At 45.7% G+C, this 27,023-nt stretch overlaps 1 protein-coding gene across 10 annotated transcripts in view; it reads left to right on the forward strand.

Annotated features, from left to right (window-relative positions):
* AUTS2 (activator of transcription and developmental regulator AUTS2) overlaps positions 1–27,023 on the forward strand; it is a 690,192-nt gene that overhangs the window by 237,604 nt on the left and 425,565 nt on the right. For all 10 annotated transcript variants that reach the window (XM_081843448.1, XM_081843455.1, XM_081843450.1 and 7 more), the window contains 2 exons: positions 4,689–4,790; positions 17,841–17,876. In XM_081843448.1, the coding sequence (XP_081699574.1) occupies positions 4,689–4,790; positions 17,841–17,876 (138 nt within the window). The remainder of the gene's footprint in view (positions 1–4,688; positions 4,791–17,840; positions 17,877–27,023) is intronic.

Raw genomic sequence — 27,023 nt, forward strand, 5'->3', positions numbered from 1 at the left:
GGCTTGCAAGGAGATAATTGGGAAGTTGCAACTGTAATGGCAAAAACAGGGCAGGATTAATCAGACCTGGAGATGTCTAATACCAACAAGGAGCAATTAAGCAGCTATCAAGAGCAATTGCGCTGATCGCCGGTGCCCTTTTAACATGGAGTGCCAAAGCGTGGAGAGCTTTTTGCAGTTTGTCAGGGGCTCCAGCTCCTCTGCTCACAGTTGCAGGAGGCTAAGGGGAGAATATTTCCTGTATATTTGAATGCATTGAAGGGCAGGGAAGGCATCTCTACTTCATGTGTAATTTGTGCATGTGTTTGTTTGCATATGCGTCTTCTGCGGCAAGAACGTGAACATCCTGAGCAGAAAAAAATAATCAATTATGGGTTGTGGACATGATCCATTACTGTGGGATGACAAGCACTTATTTGTTTATGCATTCAAAGGATATATCAGGTTAGCTTACAAATCGTGCTGGAGGTTGTGATTTTCCAGTCTCATGCAATCAGGGGCTCCTTGTCCTGGCTCCCAGCCAATGCATGCAAAGGCTATTACTTGTAAGTAAGGAGGAGAACTTCATTCAGACAAATAATGGTATAGGTTTAGCAGCAGACACAGTGCTCAGGTGTCACAATGCAGGACCAGGCCAAGAAGTTCAGACTTCAAGGGGGAGATGAAAATGTCCCAACAAGTTTACCATCCCATCCCGCCAGCTTTTAAAGATTAGGCATGGCACGTTTCCTCAGGGGACTCTCTTGCCTTATCAGTATGTCTGACTGGTGAGCAAGTTATCCATCAGGGTGGGTGGGTTTTCTACTACCTACAAAGGCTGCTGCCTCCTGCTCAGGGTCCCCATTTTGCTTATCAAAGCCCTAACCCACCAGCCTTCACTCAGGCTTTTTGGTCTACAGGAAGGTCAGAAAGGAGAGCCAACATAACCTGCTCCCCCGTCCAAAGGAGTGGAAAGGGGAGATCCCCTTCAACCCAGGTTCCCACCATTCATCCCCCTCCTCTCTTTCTGCCTCATCCTGCATCAGTTCCTGCCATCACAAGCAAATCCTGACCATGCTGTGGGGCTCATGACACTGCTGGGCAAGAAACTAGGAACACATAGATTTGCTCTCTGGAGGCAATTGAGACGCGGGTGGTGCTGTGGTCTAAACCACTGAGCCTAGGGCTTGCTGATCAAAAGGTCGGCTGTTCGAATCCCCAAGATGGAGTGAGCTCCCGTTGTTCAGTCCCAGCTCCTGCTCACCTAGCAGTTTGAAAGCACATTAAAGTGCAAGTAGATAAATAGGTAACGCTCCGGCGGGAAGGTAAACGGTGTTTCCGTGCGCTGCTCTGGTTTCTCCAGAAGCGGCTTAATCATGCTGGCCACATGACCCGGAAGCTGTCTGCGGACAAATGCTGGCTCCCTCGGCCTATAGAGCGAGGTGAGCAGTGCAACACCAGAGTCGGTCATGACTGGACCTAACAGTCAAAGGCAAAGGGACCCCTGACCATTAGGTCCAGTTGTGGCCGATTCTGGGGTTGCGGCGCTCATCTCGATTTATTGGCTGAGGGAGCCGGCGTACAGTTTCCGGGTCACGTGGCCAGCATGACTAAGCTGCTTCTGGCGAACCAGAGCAGCGCACAGAAACGCTGTTTACCTTCCTGCCGGAGTGGTACCTATTTATCTACTTGCACTTTGACGTGCTCCCGAACTGCTAGGTTGGCAGGAGCAGGGACTGAGCAACGGGAGCTCACCCCGTTGCGGGGATTCGAACTGCTGACCTTCTGATTGGCAAGTCCTAGGCTTTGTCCTAGGCCCACAGTGCCACCCACGTCCCATACCTTACCTGGAAGCAATTACAGGCTGGTGTGTTCACTGGATATTAAAAGATCCTTAACCTTTGGATTGATTTGATCCAACCATAGGGTGTCAAGAGTCCCATGTGTGAGCTCATCCTATCTTGTTTTTAAATGCTTGGCAAGAGGGGCATACCAACTGTTGGGAACCTTCTGACGGTAAGAGCTATTCAACAGTTGAAGGGACTCATTGGAGGTTTTCATTGGAGGTTAAATGGACATTTGCCAGGTATTCTTTAGCTATGATGCAGGGGGTCGAAATAGATGGCCCTTGAGGTCCCTTCCAGTTCTACAGTCTTATGATTTTATGACATCTCCGTACGTTCCATTTGGTTACGAACTTTCTGCCTTACCTGGGTACCTTGGAATCTGGACTTCTTTGCTTCCCACTTGCTGCTGAGCCAGCACCATGATCAGCCTCAATAAAGAGCTCTTATTTCTTACAAGTAAGAGATGCTGTCATTGGGTTTTAGTGATGGGAGCCTGACAGGACCAGACCAATGCTAATCAAATCAATAGTATCCAGGCTAGTGGCTTGTTTGTTTCCCCTGGTGCTTTGTTTGTTTTTCACTTGGTTGCTTGGTCAATGGGTCCATCTGCCATTGGGGATCTCATCTCGTTAGATTGTCAACCGGCTTTAACACCAAGCGAGGAAACGTCTGATCATTGTTTGTGTTGCTTTCTGCCAAAGACCTAACAAAACTCCCGTCACCCCGAGGCTCAGCAGAGGCTGGGGATATTCTCTGCACAACTTTCAGCTATTAGTCAGTGCTCAGCCAGGCTCTTTTTTTATTTCCTTCCCCTGGGTGGTAGTTCCAGCTGGTTAGAGGGAAACAAGTGAATCTCAGCAGGTGTCCATTTTTTCTCAATGCAATTTTCATGGAAGCTGGAGGACTGAGGCATCTAAGCCCAGGACTTTGGAGGAGCAAAGTGAATGGTGCAGAGAGCAAAACAAACCCAGAAAGGAGACCTGCTACAATGAATGTCTATCTCTATTTTCTTTTCCCAGTGCCTGGCTACTGTGATGTTCTGGGATTCAGATTCGGATGCTGAACCTGAGGAATCCCAGCCTGCACAGGAGTCCCCGCCTCCAGAACCAGCTGAGCTGGGGCTGGGCCCTGAGCCTGAAGGGTCCTCACCTGTGCTGGATCCTCAGGTGCAGGCACCAGCTGACTCTGCAATGGCTCCTGAGGTGATGGTGGACTCATTGCCTGCAGGTGCTCCACTCTCAGCCCCGTCAGAAGAAGCTGAGGTTGCCTCTGGGTCCGGTAACCCTCCAGCCTCTCCTGAGCTGCAGAGGCGTAGGTTAGAGAGGTGGAGGGAACTAAGTTCCTGCAGGAGGAGTGCTCACCTCCAGGCCAGGAGAGGCGAGTCACCTGTGGGTCGGGGCCGCCCTATGCCTCAGGGCAGATAAAAGCCAGCCAACCCCAGACCCAAGTTGCGGGAGCAACATTGTTTGTAGACAGTTCCTGCCTGAACCCTGTCCTGCTTTCCTGCTGGAGCTTCTGACCTCACCCGACTCCCTGCCCTGCACTCAGCTTCAGCTTTGACGGACTACCTCCATATTGAAACTTCAACCTCAGACTGGACTTGGACTTCACCTCTTGGTTAACCCACAGGACCAGCACAGCTACTGAGGGTTCCTTTCCACTCTTTTTAAAAAATAAAGTTTCAAACTTAGGGCCATCCCACTCACCACTGTTACTGAGACAGTTGCCTCAGGTGTCAGGCTGGGGACAGTTGTGGAGGATGCCACATCTGAGGAACCTCAACAGCTGCCCACCTGCGGAGGCTCACCTCCTCCTCCTCTGCTTCTCTGCATAGCTCCCTGAGGAGTGCACCGTTCACCATTGCCTGGAAAGAGCCAGGTTGTTGCTGCCACAACTTGCTCCCCCCCCCCACTGCCTTCAGCGTACCAGGGCTTCCCTGGGCCACTTCCACTGTTGTTGTTGAAGGGGGAGAAGGAAAAGGGTGCCATCTTGGGTTGGTTCTGTTCAAACTATATTGCATTTATTTGCTCTCTCATAAATGCTTCTGTTTACACTGTAAGACTGTTATCTAGGGGTTGGTAGTTGTGAAGAGACTGCAGTTCCATAATGAGATACCCCATGTGGTGATTTGGTTAAGATGTGCAAGAGCTGGCACAGGCAGGGTTCCCTTATTTGTGTCAGCACTTAGCCAATAGTTAAACGTGGAACAGGAGCCAGGTACTGACCATCATCAGCTATACAAACATAAAAAGGGCCTTTCTAAGCCAGGCTCAAACTGCTTGCACAGTGGCCCAACAGATGCCCCTATGGGAAGTCTGCAAGAAGGACCCAAGTTCAACAACCCTCTCCTCACTTGTGATTTTCAGCAGCTGGTGTTCAGTAGCATACTGCTTCCGACAGTGGAGGGGGAATGTAGCCACTGTGAGTCTTAACCTCTGTGAATTTATCTAATCCTCTTTTAGAGCCACTCAGTTTGCTGGATACTACGACATCTTGTGGCAGCAAACGTCATAGTTTCACTATATGCTGTGTGAAGTAGTGCTTCCTTTTGTCTGTCCTGATTGTATAGCTTTATCCTCCATGAATCATGCCTAGTCCTCTTTTAGAGACACCCAAGGTGGTGTCCATCACTTGGTGATGCTGGTGGCAGGACATGGACCACAATTCCAGCATGTTGCGCGTGTGTGGAAGGAGGAAGGAAGCAGGCTATAGGGGGAAAGGCAGCTTTGTGTGTTCAGTCACACAAGCCCGGATGGCTGCCTTTGCACATTTGACTTTGTGCATTTTCCACACCTGGCTTGATGCCTTCAAAGTGAGATCCTGAGACGAGATGCAAACTTTGATTTCTCTCTTGTTCCACAGCTCAAGCCAGGCCAGAACAGCTGCCGGGACAGTGACAGCGAAAGTGCGAGTGGAGAGTCGAAAGGGTTCCATCGGAGCAGCTCCCGAGAGAGACTTAGCGACGTAAGTGCAACTTATTTTTGGGTACCACCTCGTTAATAATAATAATAATAATAATAATGTATTATTTATACCCTGCCCATCTGGCTGGGTTTCCCCAGCCACTCTGGGTGGCTCCCAACATAACAACAACAACAACAACAACAACAACAATAATAATAATTTTAAAAGCTATAAAACATCAAACATAAAAAATTCCCTACACAGGGCTGCCTTCAGATGTTTTCTAAAAGTCAGATAGTTGTTCATTTCCTTGACATCTGATGGGAGGGCGTTCCACAGGGTGGGTGCCACTACTGAAAAGGCCCTCTGCCTGGTTCTCTGTAACTTCACTTCTCGCATTGAGGGAACTGCCAGAAGGGCCTCAGAGCTGGACCTCAGTGTCTGGGCTGAACAACGGGGGTGGAGATGCTCCTTCAGGTATACTGGGCCAAGGCCATTTCAGTGAAGATTGCGATATTATGGGGCACTGCCCCACCAACCAATGTCTGCCTTCAGCCAGACCCTCTCCTGCCTCCTTACTTACAGCCAGTTGGTAAAACTGCCTTTCAGCTTCCTAATGCTTACCTCAGTGTCACTCTTGTAGAGAGTAGATGGGGTCAAAACTAGCATTAGTTGTCTCTGCCTCTCATTGGCCTTAGCACTGTTGGGCTCCCTGCCTTCCACCCTGCCAGCTCTGATGGGCACCAGCTACCCCTGTTTCATTTCTGTGACTACTGCTTCTAGTATGGAAAGTAGACGAGCTAAGAGCATCTGTTTTTACTAAAGATTGTTGACTTGGCCTCTGATTCATCCTCTGAACATTTACACAAATTAGCGGCTGAAGCAGCGCTGGCTTCAGAATTCTGGGGGCTCCAGGCCTCAAGCTGCAGCCGTTGGCGCTTGCTTCTGAAGATAGGTATTGACCAGTTGATACTGTGAGCAGATGTGTGACTTTCTTAAGTTTACGTTGTTTGCCATTTCAAGTTTTCTCCATGTTGAATCATTGCTTTACATGTGTACAATGGCTTAAATTCTCATTGTTCCTCTTTCAAACATTCAAACCAGCCATTTTGTTATACAGTGGTACCTCTAGATGTGAACGAGATCTGTTCCGGAGCCCCATTCACATCTGGAAGCAAACGTAACTAGTGATGGTATGTCTGCGCACGTGCGCGTCACTTTTCGTCACTTTTTGTCACTTCTGCGCATGCGCGTGACGTCATTTTGAGTGTCTGCACATGCGCAAGTGGCGAAACCTGGAAGTAACGCGCTCCATTACTTCCGGGTTGCCGCAGAACGTAACTTGAACGTGCTCATCCCGAAGCACATTCAACCCGAGGTATGACTGTACATCTTGGGACCAGGATACCTGAAATATTGTCTCACCCCTTATATACCCATTTAATCACAGCAGTCTGAAAATATTAATGTATAATACAACTGTAAATACTTGGCCAGCATTATTAATTATTTCTATGCAATTTCACACACACATTACTTTCCAATCAAAACTAAATTGCATCAATGTAGCCAAAATATCTTTTGAATCCCCAAGTTATGTTAAAACTTTTTGGCAACCCCTCATTTTTGGAATTTGAAAGGTGAAAAATTCAACACACCCTAAAATTGGATTGTTTCTGCCTTTTATATAAGCCAAGTTCCACATATTTTAACTCTCCGTATGTTCAAAATTCTATTATTTTGATGTATTTTACCAGGTTTGCGACTATAATAGCATTTGTTGTTGGCCTCCACCATAGCATGTGGCCCCCAAGAAATTGCCCAGCAGCAAATGAGGCCCTCAACTAGATGAACCTTGGTTCTGTTCTATAAGGCTTTTCTTCACTAGTTTAGGCACTGCAAACAGTGAAGGCTGGTCCATGAGGGCATTGCCTTAACAGCCTCAGTCTGCTCTTAGCTGGCTACCACCTGCCCTGCCTTCTTCCTTACTTCTAGTCTAGAGGGTGGCCCTGGCTGGAGGAGGATGGGGACAAAACTAGAATCAGCTGACTCTGCCTGTCATTTCCTTAGTAGCCTCCTTGCCCTGCTCCCTACCACACCCAATGGGCACCAACCACTACCAACCACAATAAAACTGGCACATTTCACAGAAATCATAGAATTGCAGAGTTTAGAATACAGGAATCACAGCTAAGAAGTGGTGATGGTGGTGGAGTAGTAGTAGTAGTAGTAGTAGTAGTTTGGATTTGATATCCCGCCTTTCACTCCCTTTAAGGAGTCTCAAAGCGGCTCACAATCTCCTTTCCCTTCCTCCCCCACAACAAAAACTCTGTGAGGTGAGTGAGGCTGAGAGACTTCAGAGAAGTGTGACTAGCCCAAGGTCACCCAGCAGCTGCATGTGGAGGAGCGGGGATGCGAACCCGGTTCCCCAGATTACGAGTCCACCGCTATTAACCACTACACCACACTGGCTCTCTTCTGAAGGTGAACAGCTCTTACTTTCAGGAAGTTCTTCCTCATCATAGAATCATAGAATCATAGAATCATAGAGTTGGAAGAGACCACAAGGGCCATCGAGTCCAACCCCCTGCCAAGCAGGAAACACCATCAGAGCACTCCTGACATATGGTTGTCAAGCCTCTGCTTAAAGACCTCCAAAGAAGGAGACTCCACCACACTCCTTGGCAGCAAATTCCACTGTCGAACAGCTCTTACTGTCAGGAAGTTCTTCCTAATGTTTAGGTGGAATGAAGTGATGATGCCTTAGCTCACATGTGTAGGCTATGATACCACACAGATGAACACTTAACAGCAAAAAATAACAGCTCAGTTGGACTTTTCTTTCCCCTGGTTTGGGGTCACCTAATCCTAGTCATTGGCCAAGAGGTTGTAATTCCATTTTGAGCCAATAAGATTGCAGCCAACTGGCATTCCTATGTATGAGGACATGGAAACAGCCATGTGGACCAAACCATATATTTTTTCTAAATAAAGAAATATTTCACAAGAGGTACCAAAGATAAGCTGAGAAAGTGGATCGTTTTTCAGACAAAACTGAAAACAAAAGTTTGGGACTTGAGTGGTTTTGGCTTGGCGTTCATCTCAGCAGCCGGAGCTTTGGAAATACCTAAGTTCTGGAGACTTTTGTTAAAATCACAAGAACTGACAGCCCTGGGATAAATGGGGTGTGGGTAATTGTAATCCATCCCCACGAAGGAAAAGCCTGATCTGTCAAAAAAGCTTGGCACCATCTCCGCTAATAACAATCCTTCACACACTTTGCTAACATAGCAGTAATTTAAGCATGCTTTTCCTCCGAAGCCTCACAATCTCCAGCTTGCTGGTGACTTTGACTGAGAGACATAACAAGCACGCGAGGAGATAAATATCTTGCTAGCCAAACTTGTGGTGGCCTCCAGCCTTTTTGTCAGATTCTTTTCGTTATGAAAAGTAAATAGTCTTCTACATTTTCCTCCAGCTCAATCAAATGAAGAAATATTGTCTGCATTTCTTAGCAACATTTTGTGAGGTTTCCAACTTGTAGCAACAACAAAAATCCCGTCTTTAGCCGGGATTTGGAAATTGTTTCTGTTTGGTGAGCCTTCCTGGGATGAGAGATGCCTCACCGGTTGACTCCTAATAAAAAGGGGAGATGGGAATTTTGCTAAAGAATACGCAAATAGCAGTATTTGTTCATTGAGCGTTATTAGGGAGAGGGATTGTCTGCCTTTGAGGGATGAAGGAGCACTTATGATCCTTTATATGGCTGCCAGATTTGGGCCACATTCATACCATACACTTAAATCACTATTATAACACTTTAAATGACCATTTCTTCCCCATAGAATCATGAGAAGTGTAGTTTGTTTAGGGTACTGAGAATTGTTTGGAGACCCCTACTGCCCTCACAGAGCTAGAGTTTCCAGAGTGATGGGGGTTGATGATTAAACCATTAATTAATTGATGGTTAAGCAATTTGGTGAATTGTAGCTCTGTGAAGAGAATGGGGAGGCTCCTAGCAACTCTCAGCATTATAAACAAACTACGCTTCCCAGGATTCTTGGAGGAAGCCTTGGCTGCTGGTTCAGCAACCTCTGGTGGGCCAAAAGTTCCCCACAGCTGTCTTCCATTGTGGGTGGCCTTGTTTGAAGAGAGGAGCTTCAGCCAACCCAGGCGATCTTGTTCCTCTCACTAGTGGCAGAGGTCAGCGTTGGCTTCCCCGCACACCAGCAGTCTGAGAGCAAAGGTCAGTTTGAGTCAGGTATTCTTCCAAGCTCTCTACAACCACTCCTTCTCTAGTCAATAGCTGAGGTCACATTGCCCTGATGTTCTTCCTGGGAGAGTCAGGTTGCAACCTTTGTTCTTGTGGTTGATGACCCAGTGACATAGCCCCATCTGAGTCCCGTTGCCGAGCAAGCAGGGACTAGCTAAGTTCCCGAGGAACTCTTGCCTGAGAGCAGAATCCACATAAAAAGTCAGACAGTCCAGAGGTCAGGGATTCCAGATGGTCACAGAGCCAGGGCTCTAGTCCAGAAGTCGGGGAATCCAGATGGAGACCAGGAAGCAGCAAGGTAGGGCCAAGAACTGCAGGTGTTGTTTCCAGCATCTGACTGCTGCTGAGAGCTCTGTTTTAAGACAGCCAGAGCCATCTGGTTCTCATCAGTGCCTTCTCCTCTGCGAAGACTGATGGAGTCACTTCTCCCCCTTCAGGTTGCTGTTCATCAGGTCAAGCTAACTCCTGGCCCATGACACCCAGACTAAGAAACTTAGGTTGCAATAAGAAACCCAGGTAGAGTAAGAAGAAGCAATTCTAACAGTAAATACCCAGTTGGCTGAAAATCTCATGAGCTGGCAAAGATTGTGGCTGTGTTTCCACCATTGATTGGCGACAGCTGTGGAGGCAAAGTCAATCTTCCTAAGTGGGTGAAGATGAGGATCGGCAGAATAATGGCTTCCAAACAAGCATCCTTGTGTTAAGGGAGGCACAGGCTGCGAAAAAGGCACAAACACAGTGGAGGAACTCCGACTGCATTCTCCGAGACGTCTCTCAGAGCAAGCCATAGATGGGTCATGGTTCTGATCAAATATAGATTTTATCTCCCCTCTGTCCCCTCGCCTGTAATTCAGTCAGAGAGAGAGAGAAAGAGAGAGAGAGAGAGCACATCTCTGAAATAAATTAATGAACAGAAAACTTGCCCTCTGGTAGATTAAGGGCAATTAATTAGCCAACAGCACTTGACACCATGGTGATGAATCCACGTTGAGTCCCCTAAACCTTCCTGCCCCCTCCCCTCTTGCTGTATCTCTGCTTCTGTTGGCTTTGGGTGGCGGGGAGGATGACAACTTGTTTTCTGCTCTCTGGATAAGGCTGCCCTCAGGGCTTCAGAGACGCCGGAGCTGTCAGCCCTCCCCTTCCTTATGTAAAGCAGAGCGCTGTCGCCAATTTCATCTCATCAAAATCTCGCCTGCAGTAGAATTCGCTCAGCTGAGATTTTGCTCTAAGGCAAGATGGCTGCTCCTTCTGTTTTTCCTCAACCTGGAATTTGAGTCAGCCCAACGTTCTCTTCCTCTCCCACTGTCACTTGCTCGTATTTTCACGCATTTAGCACATTTTCGAGTCTCTCTCTCTCTCTCCCTCTCTCTTTCTTTCCCTCTCTCTCCCTTCCTCCCTCCCCCTCCTTTTTTTATTTATTTATAGACTCTCATCTCCACACATCGGTTCTAGAATATTCTAGGGCATTAAGGGAATTTGCTAATGGAGCATTGGAAATTGCGTTTAGAGCTAATGAAATATAGAAAATGCCACAGCAAATTGGGCATTGGGAGACAGAGAGAGAAGAAAGTAAACAATTAAATGAGGGCAACACCAAGGGCTCTGTGTTTGGCTCTTGTTACCAATCGTGGAAGAGATCTGTGAATTAGTGGAAATCGCTCCCTGGAAACATTAGCTTAATGTACAGCCACTGTCAGAAAAGCAAACAATGTTAGGGATTATGTGGTGAAAGGGGGCAGGAGTGTTGCCAAAAATTGGACTATTGGCCTATATTGGCAGTGTGCTTCCATTTTGGTGATTATTCATAGTTTATGACATTCCACCACAAAATGAGTGGAATAGGTAGCACAAGCACACACAATACACATGTTCCATAGAACAGAAGGCAAAAAAATAAAATTAGCTGCAAGGGGGAAAAGGTGTCCCCTGAACTACAGAGGAGGCAGAGGGGGCCTGATCCTTAACCGTGCATATCAGCCCCTTAGTGACTGATTTTAGCAGTATGATTTGCCTGAAATTGGGTGGAGGCTGAGCAGATGTGGGTTGTTGATTTCATTTCAGAACCATCTAGTCCACACTTTGAGCATAGGAGTGGCTGTGCTTGCTCTATAGAAGCAAACAAAAAAAATAATAAAAAATAATAGGTGAACCTGCTGATTGTGCCATTTTAGCCTGGTGTTCAAGCAAATGTGTGAGGGCATGAATTATTTGGTGGGTGTGAGGTTGTGTGCATGCCCCTATGTGCGCTGGCTCTGCCCCAATATCCCCCCATGCACTGGTTCCAACTCCTCCAATCCCAACGGCCATCATTTCCGCATGAAGGTCAGAAGGGAGGTCAGCCAAATGTCATTTGAAGCTGTCTTGCCAACGTGAATGTGGGGAAGCTTCAAGGCACAACTGGCTGAAGAACTGACCTCCCCACTGAATGAATGGAGGCCAAGAGTGGAGGGGTGTGGATGGACATAAAGGGTGGTGCCAGGACATGTGATCCCTAAATCTTTTCTGCCTCTACACAGCTCACTAGGGCTATTGTTGAGTCCACAATAGCACTGTTGGGATGCATTTATTATCTGCTGGATGTGTACATTCATATGTTGCTTGAAGCCCCCACTGATCAGTTGTTGAGCTGTAACTCCATGCCCACTTCCTGCAGGGATTGACCGTGTGTCCCCTTCCCCTTGGGAACATGATTTCACAGTTGATCCATCTTTATTTCTACCCGCCCCATGTTGTTGTTTAGTCGTTTAGTTGTGTCCAACTCTTCGTGACCCCATGGACCAGAGCACGCCAGGCACTCCTGTCTTCCACTGCCTCCCACAGTTTGGTCAAACTCATGCTGGTAGCTTCAAGAACACTATCCAGCCATCTCGTCCTCTGTCGTCCCCTTCTCCTTGTGCCCTCCATCTTTCCCAACATCAGGGTCTTTTCCAGAGAGTCTTCTCTTCTCATGAGGTGGCCAAAGTATTGGAGCCCCAGCTTCAGGATCTGTCCTCCCAGTGAGCACTCAGGGCTGATTTCCTTAAGAATGGATAGGTTTGATTTTCTTGCAGTCCATAGGACTCTCAAGAGTCTCCTCCAGCACCATAATTCAAAAGCATCAATTCTTTGGCGATCAGCCTTCTTTATGGTCCAGCTTTCACTTGTCCCATACTTAATGTCCAGTTTTTTTAATGTCCCCATACTGAATGTCCATTTTATGGTCCAGCTTTCACCTGCCCCATACTTAATGTCAAATACATGGCAGCATGGGTGGGGAAATGGTCTCACAGGCCAAATAGGGAGCCTTGGCCAGGTCTAATTGGGTCTGCAGGCTGGAGGCTCTCCTCCATCCCTTCTCTACACAGAGTAGGCCCTTCAAACTAGAGATGCAAGGGACTGACAACCTACTCTATGTAAAACATGCACTAGGGTATCAAACATGGTACTCTCCAGACGTTGTTGGGATCCAACGCCTGTCGGCCCCAGCCAGCACAGAGATGGTGAGGGATGATGGGAATTGTAGTCCAGCAACACCTGGTGAAATTCCTGTTTCTTTCCTAACTCCCTATGACTGCCTCTAGGGGAGGAGATATAGCTCAGAGACACAGCACATACCTTATATGCAGGAGACCCCACGTTCCACCCCGACACCTTCAGGTAAGTGTATCAGGTAGCAGGGGAAGCTGTGTTCCTCCAGATGTTGTGGGATTCCAACTCTCATCAGTCCCAGCCAGCATGGCCAATGGTGAGAAATGATGGGAATTGTGGTCCAGGAACATTTTGAGGGTGTCATGTTGGCTGCTTCTGCCATAGGCAAATGATGGCTGCAAGCAGTGCTTTTTTTCAGCCACAGCATCCCAGAACTCACCTCTCAGGTGGGCTCCATTATGGGCTGGCATTCTTCCTAACAGCTTTACATATTTTACATACTTCTGAGAGGCCCCAAATTTCAAGTCAAAATGGAAGCTGGCCAGCTTGTGCAAGTCTACACTTTTTAAAAAAGATTTATGACTCCACCTAGCTCCTAGCCTCTCTGAGCCGCAATTGGTCAAGCTACGGGGTGGGGCCAATTCGTATTTGCTTTTCTTCAATCCGTCTCCCATGCATCAGCAGCAGGTTTTAAGCTTTCCAGATAGGCCTCTACCATTGCACGCACACACGTACGTTCGCATGAGGACCCTTCCAAGCTGCCTTAGCCAACTGCCTGATCTAAGAGAACAAGGGAGGCCAGGACGCATGTATTTGACCTGCACCAGAACCAGGGGAGATCTCCAAACCAGCTAGGGAGACACCTTGCCGTAGTTTTTGCACCTCCACGGGCAATGAATGTGGCTGTTGTCAAACTGGTATCTGTTCAGGGCTGCCCCAAGTCGCCCGGCGACTTACTATAACAACTATAGCAAAATTGCACTGGCCACAAGTGTAATAAAAGTAGTGTGTCTCGGAGCGCCACCAAATTCTTCTACCACCAAGTCCGCCCAGTCTGCTGTATGACAGCCAGCTCACAATGCACATGCGGGGCTGCGAGGGGGAAGCGCCGCATGTCGCCCCTGTTTTCTTCCGACGTGCTTGTTTTGTGTTTGGGTATGTGCGTATCTGAGGCCAGGCGCTCAAATGCTTTGTTGCATTATGTTAATTCCTCGGCAGTGCAATCAAATTCATGTCGTAATTAAAGCTGTCAGTTGGAAGGCAAACCAATGGCTGCGAAAACACAGCATAACAAATGAAGTGAAAGGCTTCTGCATGTAGCTATACAATGCTTCGCCAGGCATGAAATTAAATAAGTAATTTGATGTTGACATCAGAAATTGAAATGATACCCACTGTTCCTTCATTCTGTCAGACCTGCATAAACAATGGCCAGAACAAACAGGAGCAGCGCAAGTTGCTTTTCCACCCTGATCCCTCTCGTAATTCACAATATATATGCAAAAGCGGTACAGCAGGCCCACTAAGACCTGAAGGGTGTAATTTCTATGGGTTCTTGATGAGCTGCTGAATACAGGAGAGCTGCTTCTTTTGCATCCCAGGGCCAAAACACTCCTCACTTTAAAACAGCACAATAGCCGAAAGCCTATTGAAACTCGTCTGGATTGGATGTTATTTGCGGACTCAAAGCCTTTCTAAGATCTGTGTTTCCTGTTCTGCTTGTGGGTGCCTGAATCAACCATCGTGTGTGTGTGTGGGGGGGGGAGTTGTTTTGTTTATGGTCGGATGAGAAACGCCCCAATTCACCCACAAACCAAAACACGATTATCATACAAAACCGAAGCTTCTCTGAAGTTTTGCAATGCCGTTTTCCAAGCAAGTGATGTGTGAAAAAAGAGGTGCATTTTAAGATGAAAGTGTGCCTCAAAATACATACATTAGGAAAAAAAAAACATAGAAAGATGCAACGTATTAGTCAAAGGCTACATACAAAAAAATGTACATGTTAAGAGAAGTTCACACTAAACAGCTGAAAACAACTGTCATGAAAATTTGCGAGCATGTTAGAGTGAATTTCTCCCAATATACATTTTTTGGGTGTGACTAATAGACACACTTTTTCAAGTAACTGGGAGCCAGCGTGGTGTGGGGGTTTTAGCATCAGGCTAGGACCAGGGAGGCCCAGGCTGAAATCCTCATTGAGCCAGGATACTCATTGAGTGACCTTAGGCCAGTTACACTCTGTCAGCCTAAGCAACCTTACTGGTTTGTTGTGAAGATAAAACAGGAAAGGGGGAGAACTGTGTATGCCACCTTGAAAGATGGGATATAAACATAATAATATTGTTTCCCCTGATAGAATACACTTTGTGTATGCTAATTTCACTAATCTGTGCATTTCTGTGCATTTTTCCACACCTTGTAGCTTGGGAAATGGCGTACCATAATTTGGATAGGTGCACATTTTGAAGGACAGCTGTGTTCCACGTCACGTGTTGGTTTGGGAAGTGTGAATTAGGTACTTGCTCATTAAAATGCAAATAGAATCATATTTGCACTGATGAAGCGCTATGCGCCACATAGCAAAATGTTTTCTGATCCTCTTAACACCTTAGGGCAGCTAATTGGGATCTCAACTTGCAGTGAAATGGTCCACTTCTAATGTTCTGTCCCCTTAAGTCTGATTCATGCTAGTGAGGGACCACTTGCCTTTTTGTGCCATCTCTGGGGATTCATGTGGAGAAACCTTATTGTGAACCATTGCAACCAAGCCGCCACTACTGCTTCTCTCTCTCTCTCTCTGCAAAAATATGTAGGAGGCATTTTATCTAGTCTTCTGGCAGTTCCCTCACTGCAAGAAATGAAGTTACAGGGAACAAGGCATAGGGCCTTCTTGGCAGTGGCACCCTCCCTGTGGAATGCCCTTCCATCAGATGTCAAGGAAATAAACAGCTATCTGACTTTTAGAAAACATCTGCATTGGGACATTTTTAATGTTTTTGGGTTTACTATGTTTTTATATGTACTGTAAGCTGCCCAGAGTGGGCAGCCAGATGGGTGGGGAATAGTAATAATAGTAATAATAGTAATAATAGTAATAATAGTAATAATAGTAATAATAGTAATAATAGTAATAATAGTAATAATAATAATAATAATAATAATAATAATAATAATAATAAATACAGTCATACCTCGGCTCCTGAACACATTGGGAGTCAAGCGTTTCAGCTCCCAAACGATTGAAAACCAGAAGTGAATGTTCCAGTATTTGAATGTTCTTTCGGAAGCCGAATGTCTGACAAGGTTCCTGCGGCTTCCGATTGGCTGAAAATCCGATTTTTCTGATTGGCTGCTTCCTGCAACCAATCAGAAGCTGCGCTTTGGAAGTCGAATGGACTTCTGGAATGGATTCTGTTCAACTTCTGAGGTATGATTGTAGTCTGCAGGCCTTTTAAGACAAAATTATCAACTGTTTTCATTTAACTCTTATTTTTGCAGCTGTACCACAACCTCAGTACATCCAAAAATGTTCACAGAACTGCTGTAACAATTGTTTACTTTTCTTGCCACCAATTCTTCACCAAGGGGAAGAAATCAAGAACAACTCACTAGCTGAAAATTAAGAATAAGCTACAACAGTATTATTATAGTTTGTAACAAATGGATTCTTGTGTTTGTTGCCACAAAATGTAATACAAGTTCATCTAAATTCTAGTAATGTATTTATGATGACTTATAGCAGTATTTCCCAAACTCGAGTCTTCAGCTGTTTTTGGACTACAACTCCCATCATCCCTAGCTAGCAAGACCAGTGATCAGGGATTATGGGGACTGTAGTCCAAAACAGCTGGAGACCCAAGTTTGGGGGGAAATGACTTAAAGCAACAAGATTGGCTTTATGTTCATATTGTTCATTGACCATAGCTGTGGACCTAAAACACAAGCATGATGTAGTGGTTAGAGTGTTGGACTAAGACCTCTGAAACTGGGGTTCTGATCCACACTCAGCCTTGAAGCTCACTGGGTGACCTTGGACCAGTCATTGTCTCTTAGTCTACCCCACCTCACAGAGTTGTTGAAAGGGCAAAATGGAGAGGGAGGAGAACCATTTGAGCCCTTTGGAGAAAAAGTAGGCTATACAGTGGTACCTCAGTTTTCGAGCGTCTCAGAAGCCAAACATTTCGGTTTTCGAATGCTGAAAACCCAGAAGTAGTGCTTCCATTTTTGAATGCGCCTCGGAGGTCAAACAGCTTCCACTGTGTGTTTTCCAATTTTTCCAACTGAACTTGCAGCCAGCCCTTTGTGCCTTGGTTTTCAAACGTTTCAGAAGTCGAACGGTCTTCTGGCATGGATTATGTCTGAGAACCGAGGTACCACTGTAACTTTAACAAATACATTAATAAAATGAAACAAAACTGAGAAAAACAGCTTTCGACTCTTGCTGTTCTCCTGGGGATTGACAGTGCAGCCCCAACCAAATATGCAGAAGCCTATTTTGTGAGTTCACCTGCAGAATGGACCATTGATGGTCTTTCTCTAATAAGGGAGAGAACTCATGCCAACTCATGCTCATTTTAAGTTTTCAAGCTTTCCCCCCAGATGTTGAAGTTGTGCACACAGATTTTGCACGGTAGATTCAAATTGTCTCCTAACAACTCTTGGCACCCTTAATGAACTACAACTCCCAGGATTCTTGGGGGGGCTGCTGTGATGGTTTAAAGTGGTGTGATAGTGCTTAAAATGTGCAGATGGAGCCTAGGAAAACCAACTGAGCTAACATTGGGGAATAAGTTGACAAGCAAACTCATATGTTGCAAGGGAAAATAAAGAAAAAAAAGTGACATCCATTCATCCAAACCCACAGGGTCATTTCCCTTTGAATGCTGTTCGTCTAGGGATTCTCAGCCACCCCCATCTCCCACTCGCTCTCCTCTCCTGCCCGCCCCTTCCCTGCCACAAAGCTAAGTAGCTGGAGTCCAGGGCATCGGATGCCAGCATGTCATGGAGGTTGGTTGATGTGTGTCTATTTAGTCTCAGCATAGGCCGAAATGCCATCATTAATTCATTACCCAGCTGCCTGTCAAATAAATTGGCAATTACACCCACCGCTGGAGTCTGGATTTTCAGTAAATAGCACGTTACTGTTGGCGAGCTGTTGGGAAATGTAAAAAAAAGGGGGTGGAGGAAAGAGTAAGGGAACGGAAGTGTGTTTGTTTCACTAGTGGATGACAAGGGACAAACAGTGTTGTGTTGATGAGAAACTTGATTTATTTATTTAAAAAGAGCTGGTGATGAAAGATGCAGGTTGAAGAAGAAGAAGAAGAAGAAGAAGAAGAAGAAGAAGAAGAAGAAGAAGAAGAAGAAGAAGAAGAAGAAGAGGAGGAGGAGAGAGGTCTCTGATGTATCTATTTTGTTTTCTCTTCCAGAGCTCAGCCCCATCCAGCTTGGGAACAGGCTACTTCGTAAGTGGATTTCGACTTTTTAGATGGATGTTTTGGAAAGGCGTAGATGTCTATACACAAATTCTGAGTCAAATCACCAATGCCATAAATATAGCCACATATTCTTTCATTGAGCCTTCTGTGAGACCCTGGGGGTGGGGGTGGGGTATTTACGTATCTGCGATTGATCTTGTTTACCTCTCTGATGCTCGACAGAACTGAAATAAAATTAATGGAATGGAATGTGAAGCTGATGGATTTTGGTCAACTGTTTAAGTACCTGCAGATACATGGTGGTAGAACAGCAGGGCTGCAACCTTCCTAACACTTGTGAATTCAGTCTCCCAAACTCTTTTTGGGGGGGTCTGTGCCCCCTCTATTGCCTGGCCCACCACTGCCCAGGTTCCTTGCTGTTTTCCCTCAGAACCACACACCACCTTTCTTATACCTCTACCCAAATGTCTATACTTTTCAGCCTGTGTCTCTGCACCATTTTGTCTCCAGCTCTGCCCCTACTTACCTGTTTGTTGTTGTTGGTTTTTTGCTCCCTGTTTTACTGCCAAGAGTATCTCTGGCATATTGTCTAGCTTACCCCTCAAACCAGCTTGCTCTTCCTGACCCAGCTGGAACCCGAGACATTCATTTCATTTCCCCCAAAATTTCCTGAGGGCACAAGGATGGCTTCTTTATGGTCTTGTTTCGTTTAACTGCATTACTCTTTATAATGTTTTGACTCTGCTATTTTTGTACTAGCCAAAGCTGCCATAGCTCAAATAAGATGCTTTGGTTATAATTGTCAAGTGTGTTGATGGCGGTAGTTTTGGGGTTTTTTATGCTTAACAGAATTTTGGTTTAAGTCAGTTTTCCCCCACCCCCACCAGCTTCCCCCAAACTCACTCTTTTTATTTTTTAAAAAATGTATGCATTAAAAAATGTGTGATTTTGCCTTGGTTTGCAATGTATACCAGATGTGGAATGCAACAGCAGGCTGCGTCTGTGTGTGTGTCTCTCTGTGTTGGGACAATATACCAAAATGGTACACTGGGCATTCAGTTCTGGAGAACGTGGCTATTGTATTCTTGGAGTCCTGAAAAATACAAATGTGAAATGATATTATTATGAAGTCTCGCTTTTCAAAAATGTCAGCAGCGTGGGTATATCAGTGAAACCTTTGTCGGTTGTTGGCAGTGTCTTCTCAAAGGGGAATATTTAGAACTTTCCTTGCTGTCATATATACATGTGCACATTTTGGGGGTGGGGTATGCAAACCCTTGGAACTGGATTAGGTGATCCCAGCAGCACCCACCTCATCTCCTGTGTAGCGGAAAGCAAGAGTTTTGCTCCCTATCGATACAAAACCAAGGACCAAGCACTCCGCCTGAGGCCATTTCTAGGGCTCTTGTGAAATGCTTCTCCTCCATTTTACCCACACCCCACCCCTCATTTGCGGATGTTGAAAGTGGGAGAGGAGTAAAAAGATTTTGGGAGCATGCTTCCTGTTGTTCATTGGATGTTGTCAGTGTTTTCTCTTTTAAAAAACTTTGTTTTAGAAGGGAGAGTGACCCAAAGTTAAGCAGTGAGCTTCATGGCTGAGGGGTAGGGCCTAGGTCTTCTACTCCAGCACTATAACCACTGCACTCCTCTGCCTTTCAGTGCTGTTGCAACAGTACTGTAGAGCAGGCATGTCCAATGTAAGAGGAAAGGAAAATGCGGTGCGGGGATGTCGATGTTCCGCATTTGGGACAAGACTGGATAAAAGGAGAGTGCCTTTTCTTCCTCCTCCATACAGAGCAGCTTGTGGCTTAATCAGCTGTTGCCTCCGTTTTGGTGATACATAGAAGAAGGCGATGGAATCAACCGTGAATCTATGCTAAGGAAAGAAAGGGTTTTTTCCTGGCCACCAACAACGCCTTACCCCTCACCCCTAAAGTGAAGAAGTTGAAGAATGACAATGGGAGAGTGTGGTAGATCACTGCCAGGTTTTGATACTGTATAGTAGATCACAGCCTACTTGAAGTTGGTCATGCCTGCTGTAGAGGAAGGCAAAGCCAGGAAACCAGGCATAGCTTTAGGTTTATGTAGTGTGTAAGTAAAACTCTGTTGAAACTCTTTCTGAAGCCTTTTGTCCATGTAGAGTCCACCTGCCCAGTTTATGTTCATTGGATGACACTAGCTTCTAACCTTCAATCTTCTAACTTGTTCTAATATGAGAACCAGGTGGGAGACAAGCAATCTTAGGAACAAAGGGGGTATCAAGATATCATGTACTGGGAACTTGTTTTTATTTCTTCCTCTGCAAGGATCAGCCTCAGACCTAGGAACAGAAGAAGCTGCCTTCTACTGAATCAGATTATTAGTCCATTTAGCTCAGTACCGTCTATGCTGATTGGTGGTGGGCTCCCAAGGTTTTGACTCTAGGAGTCTCTTCCAGCCATACCTGAATATGCCTGGGACTTTGTGCATGCCAGGCAGATGTCCTACCACTGAGCTACGCCCCTTCCTTACCATCCACTGGCTAAGCCGGGGTGAGGAACCTGTGGCACTCCAAATGTTGCAAGATTACAGCTCCCATCAGCCATGGGCACCAGCCATGTTTGCTGGGACTGAATGGAGACAGAATCATAAAATCATAGAACTGTAAAGATGGAAGGGATCCCAAAAGTCATCTAGTCTAACAGCCCCACCCGTAATGCATAGCTAAAGAATCCCTGACAGATGGCCTCCCAACCTCTGCTTTAAAAACTCCCTCCCGATGGAGTCTGTTCCACTATCAAACATCTCTTACTCTCAGAAAGTTTAGTTGGAATCTCCTTTGTTGTAATTTGAATCAATTGGTTTAGGTCCTACCCTCTAGAGTAGCAGAAAACAAGCCTGCTCAAACTTCCATGTGACAGTCCTTTAGATATTTGGAAATGGCTATTATATCTCAGTCGTCTCTTCTTCGGGCTAAACATGCCCAACTCCCGCAACCAATTACATCCTGAGGACCACAGGTTTTCTACCCATGGGCTTAGCTATCCACTTATTTACTCATTCACTTCAACCAATGGGACCTACCTGTAGACTCTTAACTGGCTTCCTAGTCATCCCGCCTTAGTTTTTGCCAAAATGTCAACAGCCTCGTTTAGACTGACTCCCTCTGTACCGTTCGTCTCCTTCACAACAACACCTCTTCCACCAACAGCCATCCATCCGTCTGTCATCAGTTACTGAGGAAAATAAACTTTTTTTAGCATCCTGGGCATGGTGCACACCTCCTGAAAACAAGATGAGGTGTCAATAGCTGCAGCTGTCACGAAATCTGCAGACCGCTCAAGCTGTCAATAACAGACAGGCTGTGTGCTAACAACGTGGCACTGTCTTTTCTTTTCCCACCCCTGCTGCCGTTCCCAAAGCATGGGCCACTTTGTGTGAGCGCAGGCAGGCTGGTTCTTTCTATCTATCCATCTCTCCTCCCTACTCCTTCCTTCCCTTCCCCCATAGGAATTCACATCTTCACTCTTGGGAGATCATGGTGCCTTGAAATGGGTGGTGCAGCATCACCAAAATTCACAGTGCCATTTTGGGTTCCCAATATTCAGGTGTATTATGAAGTGAGCCTCCTTTCCCCTCCAACTTTATTTTCAGCTTCAGCTAGAGATAAACGGAACTGTCAGTTTCAGTACTCTTAGTTTCTCATACTTTGAATCTTAAATTCAGTTCTCTACATTTTGTCATCTGCATTAAACCCCCCCCCCCATCATTTTAGTGTGAATTTCTCATAATAAAAACATTTCCTAGAATGGTATTTTCATTTTTATGCACATTACACCCTAATCTAGCCATCGCTTGGTTGGCGAACTGCATTGCAAAATTTGGATAAGTGCAAATTTTGAAGGCTAGCTGCATTTTGGTTCCCCCATGATTTCAGAAAGGGTGGATTTGGTAGTTTGGGCTTCAAATGCAACCCAAATCAAATTTCTCCCTAATTTTAAAATCTCAAATTTAGTATGTGTGGCATTGCCATATATAATCATCCAATTCCAAATGCAAGGTGAAAAAAGTCTGCCCATCACTGTTTGCACTGGGCTCCACCACACTGGCTTCCCTGTGCACATCTGAATATATGCACACCCAACATAACCCAGTCACAATTTTAAGACTTAGAAGTCCTATTGATTTTACTAGGAGAGCTTTGCACATGCTTAAATCTATTTGCACTATCTGCTTCCACCATGGGGGTCAGCTACCACTCGCCTCTTCCTCTGAGAAGAAGCCTGGAGTAGATTCTTCCAACCAAGGTCCTGTTTCAGGCACATGGACTTATAAACCAAATGTCGGGACGCTGTCAGCAGCTCCCGGCTGGTTGTCTAAGAAAGTATAAAGACAAGGAAAGGTTTCTTACAGTCCTTTTTTATTTCAATCTTTACAGAGAGAGGCTATAGAACCCAGCCTCTTGGATAATGGCACCCTGAGTGAATCTCCACCCCCTTCTCTCCCACTTCCTTATTCCTCATTCTCATCATCTCCTCTACGTGTGCTGTTACATGCCCTCTGTCTTTGAGCTCTTCGCTCTCCTACTTTTAAGGCTCGCTGGGGTCTGGGATGCTTTCTAATGACAATGTGTCAGCTTGGGTGTTCTTTTGGCTCTCCCATAATTTCCCAACTTTCCCCCTCATCTGCCTCTGAGCTGCGACCTCCCTCAAACCCTTGTTATAAATCTATACGGTCTTCCTCTTCCTCTTCCTCCTCCCTGGAAGGGTCAGGATGGAGAGACGTTCTCCACCATTCCTCCTCTGCCCAGTCCCTGACCCCTAATAAGAAAGAGCTGCTTGCCAGCCTCCTTAAGCTGGCTGTGCCCCCACTCATCCTTCTTCTTTGTAGCACCCACCTCCCCCCACTTTACACTGTGGGCTTTGCTAGTCCCCTATTTGGGGGCCGAGTAGGAATTCGGTGTGGGGAGTCCGTGAACGCTTGACAGTGGGGCCACAGTGTGCATGTCAGGTTCACATATCCAAGGGTCACATAGCAAGGAGGGAGAAATTCTTTCTAACTCCTTGCTGTGTGGCCACATTTTGCAGCTGTAAACATGCCCGGGAGATTAAAAAAAGGATTCCATCATTTCTTATTGGATAACTCACCTGCCTGGACTCCAGTGATTTGGCTAACCTGTTTATTCGGGCTACGCGGATCCCCTAATTTGTTATATTTAATAAATATAACTCTTTTACCATCGACTTTGCCTCTCGAGTCTTCTTTATAGGTGTGCTGATAATGCCTTCATTTATTTTATTTTATTTATTTTGCATTTCTCCCTCAGCTTTCTTCCACCATGGAACCTAAGCTGGCGTCAGTATATCAACACACCATTTTTCAGCCTCTCTCTTTTGAAAGGCTGTGATATACACAAGTGTGGGTAGGCATTTTTTTTTTTTTTTAAGTCTGTGGTAACACCAATTGAGGGGAGGAGAATGACGATCACTATTGTGTATTAGTTTGGAAACATGCCCTCGTGTGTGTTTAGACAACCCGGATAGTAGCTGCTGCTTTTGATGTTGTGATTACGCAAATATATGTACAAAGTGTAAATCACTATGTGCTAAAATGCACAGCGAAGAAACAGCCCCTTGTGCATTTCAAAGGCGATATGTGTATATAGCTTAGGCTGCATTCACATGGGAGTTTATTCTGTTTTCCTGACATTTCTATGACTTACTTTCTGCATTATATCTGAACTTTCAGATATCTGAAATTTCACATTATTGTTGTTGTTGTTGTTCAGTCGTTTAGTTTTATCCGACTCTTCATGACCCCATGGACCAGAGCACCCCAGGCACTCCTGTCTTCCACTGCCTTCCGCAGTTTGGTCAAACTCATGCTGGTAGCTTCGAGAACACTATCCAACCATCTCGTCCTCTGTCGTCCCCTTCTCCTTGAGCCCTCAATCTTTCCCAACATCAGGGTCTTTTCTAGGGAGTCTTCTCTTCTCATGAGGTGGCCAAAGTATTGGAGCCTCAGCTTCACGATCTGTCCTTCCAGTGAGCACTCAGGGCTGACTTCCTTAAGAGTGGATAGGTTTGATCTTCTTGCAGTCCATGGGACTCTCAAGAGTCTCCTCCAACACCATAATTCAAAAGCATCAATTCAAAAGCATCAATTCAAAAGCATCAATTCTCATAATTCAAAAGCATCAAAGCGATCAGCCTTCTTTATGGTCCAGCTCTCACTTCCATACATCACTACTGGGAAAACCATAGTTTTAACTATATGGATCTTTGTTGGCAAGGTGATGTCTCTGCTTTTTAAGATGCTGTCTAGGTTTGTCATTGCTTTTCACATTATATAAAAGCCATTTCCAGAAACAGAGTGGAATATAATGCAAGTCTGGCACTCATTTGCAGGTCATCTGCAAATGTCTATTTTTCTGGAAGCAAAACAACACAGAAATGAGCACTAAATTTGTGCCATATTCAGGAAGTGGCTTTTAATTTATGTTGTTGTCAGCACCCGTCTGTCTCGAGAGACAATGGAGTGTGCCTCCGGGGGTGAAGCCAAACTTCTGGAGAATCATAGTGTCTGCTGCGGCTGCAGAGACTGGTAACTCATAATTGCTGCCTCCCGCATTAGAAGCACCCAAGTGATCTCTCAGCAGTATGTATAAAGGTCCTGGACTGCCCAGGCAACAAGACCCTACTCTTTGCCTTGCTGACGTGGTCCAAAGAAAAGGAGACCAATACATTTGGCACCAGCTTAGCTGCAGGAGTTGCTGGAAGGAGGCATACATGGGGCCATGCAATGGTCTCAGGGACTCCACTCTCTTCTCCTGAAGATATCATGCAAGGCAGCAGAGGTTTAGAATCTAAGTTTTCCATCCCCTACCTTCCCAGGTTGACGAGCCCCATCTGCCCCTCACTTCTCTCTATAGCACATGCAGTAACCGCCTTCTTGACCATTGGACCCACAATTGGACCCTCAATCTGCCATTGACCCTCAATCTGCCGGAGCCTGTCTTCACACGCAGGGGAAGTCCCTAACTCCCTGAAGGTTTGAGACCCATAGTCTACCCTCGCCTGGTTTAGCCAGCCAATCAAAGCCATTTCCTGGGGTTTGGCCCCCGTCACTTGCTGACAGCTTCTGGGAGACACAGGTGAGAGCTGAGAGCTCAAATATAATGCAGATATTGACAGATAGGGAAACGTCAGGGAAACAGAATGAACTGCTATGTGAATGCAGCCTTTGTGTCAGGCCAAGACACCAGTGTTTCAATGTGTATTTCGTTATGGGGCTAGGGGAGTTATTTGTGATGGTTTTACATAATTTTAGCTCCTGCTATAGTTTCTGTGGCTCTGCTACTTGAGTGTCTCCATCAGGATGTAAGTGTATGAATAAATAACCTATCCGGGCTTTTGCCATTTAATTTTCTTTGAAGAAGAAAATACTTCGGAGAAGGTAAGATTATCACTCTATGAATGGTGGCTCTTGCATCAGCCAGATGGAACTTAGGCCTGCGCTAGACAAAATAAGAAGAAAATGGTGGGGAGGAGGGCGAATCAAATATCTGGAAGAATGAGTGAGTACTTATAAGTTGCACAGAAACTCTCACAATATCTGTTATCTGACTATAGTAATCCAATTGCAGGCAAACTGGAATTTTTTGCATCCATGTATCATTAGCATTCAAACATGATTTTTTTGGGGGGGAAAGCAGTCATTACTGTCAAGAAGGAAACATATATTTCTGACTGGAATATTTGCTGCAGAGTAAACACAGTGAATCTCGTACAGAGCCATTTTATCTTTAGCATGTTGGTGCTGCTGCTTACTGCTACTATAACTGCATGGTATAGAAATGAATCAGCCAAATGCATCATTTTTTATTTCATTTTTTCCCCTGTCAAGATGAAATGCATAGCCTCCGATGAAAACAGGGACATCCTATTCCTTAATAATAATAATTTTATTATTTACACCTCACCTGTCTGACTGGGTTGCCCCAGCCACCTGGGCGGCTTCCAACATATATAAAAACAAACTGTCCCAGTTTCTGATTTGATCCTAGAATGTTCTGCTTTCCCTCAATGTCCCTATTTTCATCGGAGAAATGTTGAGGGTATGGAGTTATGCAACCCCCAAACCACGGAGATGAGTAACTATACAACCTTTAGAAGACATCTGAAGGCAGCCCTGTAGAGGGAAGTTGTTTAACGTTTAATAGTGTATTATGTTTTTATACATGTTGGGTGTAGAGTGGCTAGGGCGACCCAGTCAGATGGGTGGGTATAAATACTACTACAACTATTACAACTACTACTACCAGGCATGGTCAAACTTGGCCCTCCAGATGTTTTGGGACTACAATTCCCATCATCCCTGACCACTGGTCCTGTTAGCTAGGGATGATGGGAGTTGTAGTCCCAAAACATCTGGAGGGCCAAGTTTGGCCATGCCTGACTACTACTAATACTACTACTAGTAATAATAATAATAATAATAATAATAATAATAATAGAATAGGACACCCCTGTTTTCATCAGAGGAAGTTTGGGGGGGTTGCTAGAACTTTGAGGTGCATATAACTCTTAACGTGCTTAACAAGCTACAGTTTGCAGGATTCTTTCAGGGGAAGCCATAGCAGTTTAAAGTGGCATAATTCAGCTTTAAATATACAGTTCAGGCAGTGTCATTTTATCCAAACATTCATTTTTAATATTGGCGAATTCCCATATTGGATTGCTGTTTAGTTGCAAATTCTGGAAGGTGAGGTTGGTGCGAGTTGATGATGATGATGAGAGTGGTTGAGATGTTTTGACATTTGCTCATCAGCTACCAAACAATCTGTCTCTCCAGTTCTCAGCTGGGGAGGCCTTTAATCTGCACCCAATCTGGCGAGAGCTGGGAAGCATACGTTGCAGAAACACTCCCTTAGGACGCAGCTTTCACGGCTGCCTTCGTAAAGACGGACCTAAAAGGCTGTGAGTTCAACAGCTGTTTGCGCTGTTGCTGCAGATGCCGCTGGGACTCCGCATGGTGCGTTGTTGCATGACATTCCAGAAGCCCTTCCCTGGAGAGCGGAGCAAGGAGACAGCTGTGTTAAGGCAGGGACCCCCGAGGAAGAGCAGCCGTCTTTTCAGAGCAGGAACTGCGGGGAAGCTGTGCTTGCACTCTCAGACACAACAGGCCAAGCACGGA

Source organism: Podarcis erhardii, assembly GCF_964252035.2.
Source record: "Podarcis erhardii genome assembly, chromosome: 16".
NCBI lineage: Eukaryota > Metazoa > Chordata > Lepidosauria > Squamata > Lacertidae > Podarcis > Podarcis erhardii.